The sequence below is a fragment of the Pelophylax lessonae genome, assembly GCF_965119305.1.
Source record: "Pelophylax lessonae genome assembly, chromosome: 7".
NCBI classification, from domain to species: Eukaryota; Metazoa; Chordata; class Amphibia; order Anura; family Ranidae; genus Pelophylax; species Pelophylax lessonae.
Window position 1 is genome coordinate 142,873,073 of NC_138774.1, and position 13,878 is coordinate 142,886,950.

Consider the following 13,878-nt stretch of genomic DNA (forward strand, 5'->3'; position numbering starts at 1 on the left):
GGCCACCTGAGGCTGAGATTTTAGATGATTTAAAGTGTTACTAAACCCACAACAGTAAAATCAGTCTAAGAGACAAGAACTCACTGCTCAAGGTGGTGTAATTGCCTGATGACTCACACCGGTGCATCCACCGGCTCGCCTCCGTGGAAACTTGATAAAGGAAAAGGAATTGGCAGCACTCCAGGTTGAGTCAAAATCCAGATTTATTGACTGGACATCCAAATATGACAATCGTGACAAGGTAGACGCGTTTCACACACTGACTGTGTGCTTAATCATTACGATTATTATGATTAAGCACACAGTGTGTGAAACGCGTCTACCTTGTCACGATTGTCATATTTGGATGTCCAGTCAATAAATCTGGATTTTGACTCCACCTGGAGTGCTGCCAATTCCTTTTCCTTTATCAAGTAAAATCAGTCTGTCTAATGCAGTAAAGCATGCTTGTTCTACTCACTGTGGAACCTAAGGGGTTCATCTTCTGAATTGTGTATGGAGAGAGGTGGAGAGTAGTAGGACCCGGCTGAGAAGAGCGGGTCTTTGGTGGACCCATGCAGGCAGTGATGAGCAGCTGGCTAGATCTCCAGGGAGTCAGGGAGGTGGATCGTGGTCTCCAAGGACAGAAACAAGGGTTGGAAGAGCTGAAAGAAAGTATTAGGAATGGAGCTCCAGTGGTTCATGTCCTCTCTGCTTCACATGCCGGCCACGCCCCGCAGGTTCTGGATTTAGTAACACTTTACCAGGAATAGGCCAAAAATAAGACCCATGTATAGCAAGCATTCGTTTTTACTGCTGTCAGTGCTTCTGATTAGATTGTGACAGCCAGGGCTTCCAGGAGTCTCCATAGGAATACTCCAGGAGTAGAGTCTCTGTAGGAATACTGTAAATGAACAATGCTTTCCAGAGGGAAGAACCAGAAAGTTCAGCTCACAATAGAGCCCTTTTTGCCACTGCCAGACAGCATCGGAAAGGATCTCTCTGTCAGGATCTTGCAGTTGTCAAAAAAGTTGTAAAAAAATAACAGGGGATCAAACCTTGCATTGCTATGTTCAGGAGCATTCAGGAAATTGATGAGGAAAATGATATAGTGCTTTTCTCTATTTTCAAATTGCAGCCAGTAGATGGAGCTCTAGTGCCTACCGACTTCTGGTTTTCTGTACTGGACGGAGTATTTTATTCTAAGTTGGCAAGCTCTGTTCAGGAAACGCACACATCTGAATGAGTTAGGGAAGGGACACTCTGCCGCTTCCCGGCTCTAGGTTAATCTGCCCTGTATGGATTATTAATTAAAAGGAGAGAGTCCACAAGTGAGCAACTACTGCATTGTTTAAAAGTATAGAATTATCTCCAAACGCAGTATATCCGAAGCACCCGGTATTAAATGTTAGTTGCTAAAATAATAAAGTTATTAAAAAGATCCAATTATAAACCTTTAGACATTCTGGAAAATGTGTTCAGTAAAATAAAATTGTAGGTTTAAAAATGTTTTGAATTTCTGTATGTCACTACATTTTCATTGTGAATATGGCAGTCCTAATTCATTAGGGGTTTCATGTTTAAAATGTTTAGGAATATTACATAATAACCAGATTTACCTTAATCCTGTGCATTTTTGAGCTGCCTCACTGCTCTTGTCTTCAGAATTCATAGCCCTTTATGTCTGTCTGTGTGTTACTCAGATAATGTATATACCGTATTTATTGGGGTATAACACGCAGCGGCGTATAACACGCACCTCAATTTTAGGAAAAAAGCTTAAATTTGAAATAGCTTTGAACTCAGAACTTTTTTTTTAAATCAAATGCAGCCTCGCCAGCGCAGTGTCCAGCAACGCAGCCTCGCCAGCGCAGTGTCCAGCAACGCAGCCTCGCCAGCGCCATTTTCCAGCAACGCAGCTTCGCCAGCACCATTGGACGAGTGGCAGTTTCTGGCGCCTATGATAGACGTCACACATCCCGGCATTGGGCCACTGTGCTGTCTATCATAGGAGGCGGGACTTCCTATGAGAGCGACCGCTCGTCTTTCTTTCTGCTCGGCCCAGCCGGCCCCCCTCTGCCTCTCAGCGCTGCCTGGCCTTTTTTTATATATATATATATATATATATATATATATATATATATATATATATATCGGCATATGCACTGCTGTTTTGCCCTCCATTTTTAGAAGGAAAAGTGCGTGTTATACGCCAATAAATACGGTACCTGCTACCTGAAGCATTCCTTAAAAGAGAAGTTTGCTTTTTTTTTTTTTTTTCAAATATACCTAACCCTGGTGAATGCAACATCAGTCCCCTAGCGGCTCTAAGACTGAGAACCGAACGATTTAAAACCCCGCCCATTGTTTGGTTCTCAGAGCTCCATCAGAAAAGAGCCTGTGACGGTCCATCACGGGCTCTCTGTTCTGTGCTCCACACTCACTGGAGCCCTGGGCTGTGGAGGGGGGTGAGAGCAGCTGGCTCAGACTCTTAGCAGCTCACTGAGAGGCGGAGCCAGGTGCCGTTCCAAGGTTGTGGGCAGATCCCGACTTTGTCGCGATCTTGCCCCAGCCTGGACTGACTCTAAAACGGGTCACAGGAGTACAGAACGAACTGCACGTCTGTGATCCACAGGAGAAGTAGAGCTTTGGCTTTGGCTCTACTTCTCCTTGTGAGCATATAATACTTTAAGCTAGCCATACACCGCTAAAATTCTCTTGTTCAGCCCATTGACCAGTCCAGAGAAAATCAAATGATTTCCACATCTTTGCCCAACAGTGTGTATGGAAGAATCAACTGCCAGCTGATGCATTTAGACAACCCAGGGCATCCACGCAGGTTAACTTAGCAGGGCGGAAGTCAGAGGCGTAACTAGAACCTTCAGGGCCCCGATGCAAGAAACCATGAAGGGCCCCCCCAGATCCCTGGCCGGGGCCCTCCCCTTCAAGCCCAGGGCTCTTTCCACTAATCCTGGGGCTCTTTACTCTCGTTGCATGGCCTTTTATTACGGTCCCGCAGCAGGATCCTTTCACAAGTTCTGCAGTGGGCTCCCTTCCTGCAATCTTGGGGCCTCCCCACAGTGGTGCAATTTCAGGGCCCGGTCGCAAGTGTGACTTTTGCAATCCTGGAAGTTCACCCACTGGTTTGCTACTGGGCCCCCTGGAGCATGGGGCCCGGTAGCAATCGCAACCCCTGCAACCCCTGTAGTTACGCCCCTGGCGGAAGTTTGGATTTAGAAAATATTTTAGGAAAGGCACACTTTGGCACATAAGCTGGCGTTTTGCACATACCTAAATAACGTTTTAAAGACGATATGCTTTCTTTAAAATAAACTTGTAAGCATTTTTAATATGAGCGCTAATTTGTTTTTGAAAACTCACGTTCCTAGGTTATAATCCTTAAGGTCCATTTTTTGCAAAAATCCATTTAGGCTTTAAGCCAGGTTCACACGCATGCGATGCGGGAACCCTGCGAATCCACTGCGGGTTACCACATCGCATTTAACTCGCAGGCAGTTCACACAGTGCCATATGTGAATCGCTGGGGGTGTCAATACAAGGTTGACACCCCCAGATCGGTTCGCATATCACAGTGTTAGCTGTCAGTTTGGACATGAATCGGGTCGCATAGGTATGAACACCCATGCAATCCGATTTTAGTTGCGGACCCAAAAAAGGGTCCTGTGCGATTTGTGTCTGAATCCGATACAAATTCAACCATACAATCTGTATGGCTGAATTTGCATCGCACAGACATTGCAGGTGATTTGCAGAACAGTGCGCTCCGAATCACATGGGATGTCTGGCATCGCATATATGTAAATCGGGACTAACTCTTTCTTGGCTACTCAATGGAGTTAATAATTCCTGGCATATGCACATCAGTTGTCTCAACACATCATCTCAAGAAGGGGAAGATGACAGCCCTGGAGCTTGCACTTTGAAAAACACGTGTAATGGTAGCATCCATGTTTTATAAAACAACTAATTAATTTAAAGGGTATCAGTCATGAAGTAGAATATATTTGGAGGAAGCTTTAGCTGGCATAATGGCTTGATAGCCTGTTCGTTTTTTGGCACTGCTGATACTTTTAGTTGAGCTGAATAGAATTTGTTTTTCTTGCTTTGGATCTAGTATTCATCTTGGGATGTCCAAAAATCGTTTTTTTTCCCATGTGAAGCTGCTCACAATGACATTTTGCTTTGTGACAAGGTTCTTGAAAAACAGACATAAGGAGTATAATAAATTTCCTGTTTGTCGTTCATTATTAGAGCTCACCATTTCGCAGACTTTCTCTTATGATGCCACTATTACTACTATACCTTTTTGTTAATTTTTTAAAGGTACTGTAGTTTTTTCTTTTTTGTTTTTAGGTTTATTTCTTAAAGGTAGTTTTTTATTTTTTTTTTCCATCCTGAATGTTGCCTCCCCCCCCCCCCTTTTGTGATCTCTGTAACACAGGCTTATATATAACTGTATGCTGCATTTTGGTGCTGAAAATATTTTTTGGTGCATGATCATCAGTAAAAATGTATCCAAAGCACAGAGCGCTGAGGCCAATAACTCACAGCTGGATGCCCATATATATGTGAATCTGTTGATGATATTTTAGCCTTGCAGTGATCATAACCTGAAAACCTAAAACTAATTTAAAATTAATTTCTAACCCTTAACCAAACCTTACTAGTATTCCTTCCCTAAAATAAACCCTAACCCCTTATCAATAACCCTTATAGTTGGTCCACATGGTAACGTTAGATTTCTTTGATCAGACAGGCAGGAATTAGGAAGGGAATTGCAGGGATGTGGAAGCCAAAAAAAGGTTACCTGTCAGTTGTAGAAAGTCGTTCACAGCTCTTAGGTTTCAGTTCATGAGACCTAAAGCATGTGAGGTTCCATAATCCCTAGGTGGAAGGTATATATTCCATGCCATGTGACCCACATGCTGAATTTCCACCTATATACTCTGTCTGACAGGTACACTTTTGCTGACTGTCACACATTCTACTTTCCATTCCCAATACTTACTGGATTGATTGCAGTGGACCTAGCTTGATTTAATTTCAAATAGTAAAATAGCCCTTGTACGCCAAAGTGTCTCTGGACAAAATCTTTGTATCAGTGGTAATACCTGTGACCCCAGTACAAGATACCCCATGAAAAAAATGCATTTGCTGCCTTGAATGCAATTGTTGTCCCTAAGCAAAAACTCACTGAAAACCTAGCGTTTTTACTATCCGCGTGTGATATTTACTTTACGGTACTTGTACTGGTGCAAATGCACTGATACTAAAACCAATACCTTCAGACTCAGTTCACTTCACATACACTATATTGTCAAAACCATTTGGACATCTGCCTTCACACACACATGAACTTTAATCGCCTTCCAGTCTTAGTCCATAGGGTTCAATATTGAGTTGGCTCACCCTTTGCAGATATAACAGCTTCAACTCTTCTCAGCAAAGGGTGGGTCAATTTATTATTGAACCCTACAGACTAAGACTGGGATGCAATTAAAGTTCATATGCGTGTAAAGGCAGGTGTCCAATATTTTTGACAATATAAGGTATGTGTGGGCCGGTTTCAAAGCCTTGTCCGGTGGAATTTTGTTTAGTGGTTTAGGTGCAATTCCAATGCGAATTGTAGTGTATACAGGGCTTGACAAATTTCCCTGAAATCTAGGAGCCAGCTAAAAAAGTTAGGAACCAGTTTTTTTTTTTTAAACTAACAACCAAGCTTTATTTAATAAAACGGATACTAAATGTACACATAAATACGACTAGAACCCCACTCTCCTCTATAGCGCAATTGGATGAAAACAGACTGTCTGTCTCTTTCCATCCGATGCCATCTGATCCGATCCACGGGATGGATAGAAAATAGAACCACCATCCGTCTGCTTTTGGCAGACAGGCGGCAGATTACTGCTCCATAGAGGAGAATGAAGGGTCCGATCAGGTCTGCCTGGAAAACTGACAGGCGGACCTGATCAGACAGCCCGTGTGAAAGGGGCCTTCGGCTGTGGCATGGCGATGAGGAAAAAAAAGATTATATATATATTTTTTTTAATAATAATTGGAAAAAAACAAATATTTTTTTTTTATTTTTTTTAATAATTAAAAAAAAAAGAAAAATTATTTTATTTTTTTTTACATTTAAAAAATAAATTAAATTAATAATAATAACCACACTCCCTGTCAAAGGTAACTAACTGGACAGGTAGATGGTAATGCATTGAGAACAAGCAGGCAGTGGAAACAGTCATTACAACAGTCATTACTCCCGGCCACCACAAGAGGGTGCCAGTTCCCCATTGGAAGCCTCTCATCTCAAGTAGGCCGAAAAGGCGGGGCCTCAATTTTCGGACGGCGCGGAAGTCCGTGCAAAAATGACAGGACACCTTCTGCAGGGCACCACAGGCGCCAGGTCGCTAATTCTAGTCGCAAATGTGACCTGGCGCCCGGGTTTTGTCGAGCCCTGGTGTATGAGACTAGAAATTGCACCAGAACTGGACTGAAATCGCACAGGACTTTTTTTTTTTTTTTCAACTTACTGGCCGTCGCACCTACAGTGGATATAAAAAGTCTACATACCCCTGTTAAAATGTCAGGTTTCTTTGATGTAAACTGTACAACTCATTTGAACAACAAACTGAAATCTTTTAGGTGGAGGGAATTCAAAATAAAAAAACTAAAACAATATGGTTGCATAAGTGTGTACATCCTTAAACTAATACTTTGTTGACGCACCTTTTGATTTTATTACAGCACTGTCTTTTTGGGTATGAGTCTATCAGCATGGCACATCTTGACACGGCAATATTTGCCCACTCTTCTTTGCGAAAATACTCCAAATCTATCAGATTACAAGGGTATCACTTGTGCACAGCCCTCTTCAGATCACCCCACAGATTTTCAATCGAATTCAGGTCTGGGATCTGGCTGGGCCATTACAAAACTTCTTCTAGTGAAGCCATTCCTTTTTTGATTTGGATGTATGCTTTGAGTCATTATCATGCTGAAAGATGAAGTTCCTCTTCATGTTCAGCTTTCTAGCAGAAGCCTGAAGGTTTTGTGCCCATATGGACTGGTATTTGGAACGGTTCATAATTCCCTCTACCTTCCAGCTGAAGAAAAACAGCCCCAAAGCATGATGCTGCCACCACCATGCTTCACTGTGGGTATGGTGTTATTTTGGTGATGTGCAGTGGTGTTTTTGTGCCCAACATTTCTTTTGGAAATTTTGTCCAAAAAGTTCAACCTTGGTTTCATCAGACCATAACACATTTTCTCACATACTTTTAGGAGACTTCAGATGTGTTTTTTGCAAAATTTAGCTAGGCTTGGATGTTTTTCTTCCTAAGAAAAGGCTTCCATCTTGCCACTCTACCCCATAGCCCAGACATTTGAAGAATACGGGGAGATTGTTGTCACATGTACCACATGTCAGCCAGTGCTTGCCAGATATTCCTGCATGTCCTTTAATGTTGCTGTGGGCCTCTTGGCAGCCTCCCTGACCAGTTTTCTTCTCGTCTTTTCATTAATTTTGGAGGGACGTCCAGTTCTTGGTAATATCACTGTTGTGCCATATTTTCTCCACTTGATGATGACTGTCTTCACTGTGTTCCATGGCATATCTAATGGCTTGGAACTTCTTTTGTACCATTCTCCTGACTGATGCCTTTTATAAATGAGATCCCTCTGATGTTTTGGAAGCTCTCTGCAGACCATGACTTTTGCTGTAGGATGCGACAAAAAAAATGTCAGGAAAGACCTACTAGAACAGCTGAACTTTATTTGGGGTTAATCAGTGCACTAGAAATGATGGCAGGTGTGTAATGACTCCTATTTAGCATGAGTTTGAATGTGATTGCTTAATTCTGAAAACAGCCACATCCCCAGTTATAAGAGGGTGTGCACACTTATGCAATCACAAAAAAAAGATTTCACTTTGTTTTTCAATTGAGTTGTACAGTTTATAAGTCACATCATAGGTAAAAAAAAGTTCTGAAATTATTTTTATTTATTTTTTTTATTCAATCACAGAAACCTGACATTTTAACATGGGTCTGTAGACTTTTTTTATACACTGTATGTGAACAAGCTGTAAAAACCCACTGAAATGTATATGAAAACTGAAATCTGTGCAGTTTTCCAATCACATATAATGCATGTATGGTGTGCACAAAGGTATAGGTAATTGGTATCGGCGAGTACTTGATCCTAAAAAAACTGGTATCGGAACATCCCTACTAAAAACTCACTCGTCCTAGGTCAGTGCCATGGCCAGCTTCAATTACATCCATTGCTGTTAAAGAGGCGAAGACTAAAGGTCCTTTCTCATGGTGTGCCGTTTGACGAGGTCCGTTCTCTGCTCAGCAGGGGATCGATCCGCCGATCCCCGCTGAGCAGGCGGATGACAGCTCCGTCTCCGCTCTGTGTGCGGAGACGGAGCTGTCAGATCACCGCTGTCCTCTATTGGGAGATCGGATGAGAACGGACCGCCTGTCCGTTCTCATCCGATCCGCCAGAGGGATGGAAAATAGGGATTCCATCCATCCAGATTTCACGGGCAGGATCAGAATCGGATAGCAGCGGGTGTCAGCGGAGATGTCTCCACTGACATCCGCTGCTCCATAGGTATGCATGGAGCATCCGATCCGGTCTGCCTGAAAAACTGACAGGCGGATCGGATCGCCCTTGTGAAAGGGGCCTAACTAGCTTCAAATCTCACTTTAATGAATGTATCTCTGCTATCTTTTTTGTCTGTGCTGCTTTATTTTGCTTGGGCTTCATTTAAGCTACACAGCTAAGCAGTATTGTGGCTCTATATTTGTACACACTGAATTTTCCGGCAGTATATGAAGGCCATTATTCAATATCTGTGCCTAAACTTCCAGGGTAAGTGTTAAATATCAATAAGCATGTTAGAATATTACTATGCTATAGCTTTGCAGTTTGTTTTTTTTTTTTCCTGCTCTGAGCTGCTAAAAATCAATGTCTGCCATGAACATTTGGCTGTAGAATGTGCAAGTAATATATCAAAAACCCATTCTGCAAGATCAGTCTATTATTTATGAGCTAATGATTGTAGAAGGAGTTTATTCAGCCTGAATACCACTGTGCTGCTGCAAGTACAAGTTCCATGTTCATTAGTAAGCATGCACAGCCTGTAGAAGACTCTGGAGTTTAGGAGAAGATTCATAAGGCTGCCGGCTGTTTACAGATAGTGGATAATAATGCTGCGTGTTGCTTACTTTTGCCAGGCTTTAAGAGATGGGAATAAGCTGGCTCAGATGGAGGAAGCACCATTATTTCCTGGAGAGTCAATCAAAGCAATTGGTAAGTAGAAGACCAAATTCATGACATATGTTGCTTGTCAGATAATTTGGTGAATTTGATATTGTAGGAGAATAACAATCTAATCAACGTTGTAAGTAGTAGCTAAGGTACGCCTGTAGTAAAAGATCACAGAATGATGGAACGCAAGCATCCAAATGTCCCATAGTACCCCCAAACCTACAAATGGTAGTCTTCAAGGTGGGAGCTCTACCATTCACCCTATTCCTCGATGTATCAATGCTCAGTACCTTTCCAACTCATTCCACAGGGGGGGGGGGGGTATAATAGCAGAATCTCAATTAAGCCAAGAAGTACAGACTCCATTTTAGGTTTTATTCAGAGCTCTGAAACAGATTTGTGTAAGCACCCTGGTAAGTTGCCTGTAGGTTTACTCAAATTCCTGTTTATATTATGTATTGATTGCCCAGGCTAACAGTGTGTCCAACAGATATTTTTTTTCTCTTTCGTTCATTGACGGACACAGCTCCTGATATTCATAACCATTGGGTTATACTGCCCCCTACAGGAGTAGGAAACTAGGCAGAAAATAATTCTGGCTACACCCATGGGCAGTCCCAGGGGGCATACTCCCCCCTCCCTGCCTAGTCAGGAGTAAGGATCTATTTCCTTGCTGGGATCTTTGTTCCTGGTAAAAAAAATTTAGAAAGACAATTTTTTTTTCTCCTGGATTTTTCCTGTGAGATCTACAATCAACTGCCAGACTGGGTGATTGGCTGGATAATCTAGATCCAGTGGTCACCCCAGTCTTGCAAACGAGCACGCGCAGACCTCAGCTCTGCGCTAGGTTGGCTGCAACATTGCCCTACTGGTCGGGGGCTGACCTGTGAGTTAAACGCGTCGTGAGGTCGCATACGACCGGGTCTCAGTCAGAGTCGCAGCGTTCCTCCTAGCCGACAGCCCCCCATTTAGATGGAGAGGAGTTCTGTCTGGAGCGGTGCCCGTCTGGTTCCCAGTATGGTAAGTAGCTGTCCCCCCCACCTCTCCCCCTGGAGGGTTTTGAGGTGGACTTGGGCCCCTCCTTGGGACGGTTGGACCCCCAGGGTCCCCTCCTTCCCACAGGCATCCCCCTTGCCAAGTCCCTCATCCTGACCCCCCCCCCCCCTATGCTGGGGCTATTTGGGTGGTCTGGCCAGTTTCCTGGGCAGGGCGCTAACTGGCAAAGGGGGCCAGGGGGTGCGCTGCAGGCGACTGATCAATTGTGTGGAGGGGGGGTTGTACCTGGTGGGGGCTCCTGCACGGGCCCCCCAATCTGCCTGGATCTGTCCTTCAGGCCTGGTCTCCCTCCTTGATCCCTGTAAGCCGCGTGGTGCCACGCGGGGCCGCCATTTTATTGTAGACTGTGTGTTTCTATACACGGCGGCCATGTTTGTGTAGTCCAGCAGCCATTTTCCTGTGGTCTGCCATTGGAAATAGTGGCGGCCATGACAGTGGAGCCCTGTGGGTGGCGATATCGGTGGTGGGAGCCCCTCCTCATCCCCTGGTGGCTTTAGGTGCTTGTTTCTGTGGGTGGCGAGTCTGGTGGGGTCCTCTCCCTCTGCTGAGGCTCACTTGGTGCTTTGTGCCTGGTATTCGGGTGGTGCTACCAGTGCGGTGGGGGTTGTCCCTTAGCTGTGTTTTACGCTTTTTGTGGGGTCCCCCTGGTGACTCATGCAGTATTTTGGAGCACGTTTCCCCACCTGACAGCCTCTCTGAGGCTGCGGGCCCTACGGGTCCCATCCATCCATCCATCCATCCATGCATGCACTGACGGCGGTCTCCTGGAGTCCCTTGTGTCCTGGGTGGGGCTGGCTTGCAGGCGATGGGCTAGCAAAAAGCCCCCCCCCTCCCCTGCCCCATCATCTGTCTCCTCTGATTCTGAATCCGATTCGGCGGACGTGGGTTACCCTGCTGTGTCTGCAAACATGCACCTGGAATCCTCTAATAGGATAATTCCTCCACGTCTACACCTGCTCGCGAAAAGGCGCTGGTGAATGCACTTTGTGTATCTCTGCGTGAGACCCTGACGATGGAGGACACTCACAAGCCATCCAAAGCGGCAAAGGTGTTTCCTTCCCCTGCCTATTGTGACAAAATTGTCGCTAAAGAGTGGGGACAGCAGCTGTAACAAAAAAAAAAAAAAAAAACTGTATAAAAATAACATTTATCTATAAGGCCTCTTGCACACTGCAGCTCAAAAAAGCTTGGTGCGGCTTTTTTTTTATTTACTGAGCTAAAATACAACCCATTATTTGATCCAGTTACCACTGTCGCTCAGTTTTATGCAGCCTAGTGTCAGGAGTAGGCTAGGTCTTCCCTGCTGGGACCTAGTGTCTCAGTTTCAGGGTGTTTCTTTTCTTTGACAATAGCTTTTTTATTGCACTCACTATCGCTAGTTAGTCAGGGAATTCCTGGAGGACTACAAGCGACAGTAGAGCTGGGCCTTGCACTGGATAATATAGATCCTTATGGAGACCCGGCCTGACGAGCCTGCAGAGTTTTCTTCGCCGGGATGTCTCAACTCTGGAACGCCCGTAACTTGCTAGCATCCTTCCTGGCTGATGGCAGCCCCACTCAGGGTGGGAGGTGTTCCGTATCAGAGCGGTGCCCGTGTTCGCTAAAACTGGTGAGTGTTACTACCCCTGGGCCCCCATAACGGGGGCTGTTATCTGTGGGGATGTTCTGTGGGCCCACTCTTGGGTGGTGGCTTCTGCGGTATCCCCCTCCTGGCCATGAGGTACTGCCCCTTCTGGGGGCGCTCTTCAGTACATTCTGCCATGACTGAGGGGTGTGGGGGGGGGCTTCCTATATCCCGGGGGTGCTCTCAGGGGTTCCCTGTGGGGGCCAGTGTGTGTATTTTTTACTAGAATTGGCACGCACGGCCGCCATGTTGGCTGAGGGCAGGCTGTTTGGCCACCTTGTGTGGGCAGCAGCCATTTTACTTCCTCGTCTTGGTGCCGGTTTGGGCGCAATCTTAGGTGTGGGCAACCGCCTAGTAAGGGCAGTGGCCATCTTGCCAGTGATTCCTCCTATGTGTTTTCAATCGGGCACCATTTTCTTGTGGCTCCTGGCAGGCATAGGCCTCTAGTGAATGAGGTCACTTCCTTTTTTTTCTCTCACAAGCAGCAGCATGTGGCAAGTACTTTGGGACATTGTGGGGTGATTTTAGCTGTTTTCTAAGGCATTTCCCTGCAAAAACTGTTTTCTTGTGGCTATGGCTGTTTCTAGGAGATCTCAACGGGTGGTGCAGTTTGCGGTGGGGGTCCGCGGGAACCACCGTTTTAAAGGGCCAGCGCTCCAAAAAAATTTTATTACAAAAATGGAGTCCCAGGATAGCAAATTCCCCACAGACCTGGTTGGTGCTTCAGGAAACCCTGAATCCTCTTCCATGGCCTCATCTGCTGCTCTTGCGACTTTGGCATCCAAATTGGATCTGCTGATGTCTGAACGCACCTCTCAAAAAGACCTATGCCCTCCCAGTCTTCTGACTCAGAGCCTGATTTGGTTGCCACGGACAACGTCCCCCCAGAGGGGTTCCAGTTCTCACTTTCCTATAGGGAGGTGGAAGAGTCTTCCTTAACGGCGGCGCGAGAACGCGCAGCAGTGGATGCACTCATTAGCTCCATTAAGGAGGCTTTCCATTTTGATGATGAGCCCTCTGTCGAGTAAGCGGCTTGCCTTCGGGTTCCGCACAGCCCATAAGTCGGGTCAGGTTTTCCCCTGCAACGAGGAGTTTCAGGATAAAGTGGACGTCCAATGGCGTTGCATCAAACATATGCTGGTAGTGCCTAAGGCCCTAAGCGGTTCAACTACCGTTATCCCTTTGTGTACCCTGTAGACAAGCGTTGGTCGGTGTCACCTAAGGTGGATCCACTCTGTGTCCAGGTTGAATAAATCCGCCTGATGCCTGTGGAGGACTCGTCGGTGTTCACGAATCTGGCAGATAGGCGTGTGGAGACGCTTCCCTGCCGCATGTACTTAGTGGCGGGCTCCCTGCTCAAACCTGTGGTTTTTCAGGCAGTCACGGAATGGTCCAAGGTGCTTCGGCGCACCCTGGTTTTGGAATCGGCCTCTCCGACTGCCCTTGACATGGTGGATCGTGTGACCCAGGCTGTACTGCACCTGTGTGATGCGGCCTTGGACAAGGCTCCTTTGGTCGCACGGCTGTCTGCGGTTGGGGTTGCGATCCGCTGCATTTTTTGGCTGCAAATCTGGTCGGCAGACCCCCTTCCAAGAAGACTGTGTCTGATGTCCCTTATGTGGGTAGTCGTCTTTTTCGGGACACTCTGGATGATTTGATCAAGGATAATTGAAACTAAGGTGACCAGCGCTATGGAATATACAGTGAGTGTAGGTACGGTGTAAGCTGCCAACAACCAAACCCAAAAGGGTTAAAGAGTGAAATATGTGCTAGTGGGGTTGTGAACGGCGCTACCGTGTTAAAAATACACTTGGTGAATAAATAACGTAAAAATGTTGAAAGTGCTTGATATTAAATAAATAGATATAATTTATAAAGTGCACATGTGACTCATAGTTTTCAGAGACTATTTATAG

The 13,878-nt window shown here is 45.5% G+C and overlaps 1 protein-coding gene across 7 annotated transcripts in view; it reads left to right on the forward strand.

The window, feature by feature from the left end:
* The window catches only part of MTMR1 (myotubularin related protein 1), a 210,753-nt gene that overhangs the window by 99,224 nt on the left and 97,651 nt on the right, over positions 1-13,878 (forward strand). For all 7 annotated transcript variants that reach the window (XM_082263732.1, XM_082263733.1, XM_082263736.1 and 4 more), the window contains one exon: positions 9,249-9,324. In XM_082263732.1, the coding sequence (XP_082119858.1) occupies positions 9,249-9,324 (76 nt within the window). The remainder of the gene's footprint in view (positions 1-9,248; positions 9,325-13,878) is intronic.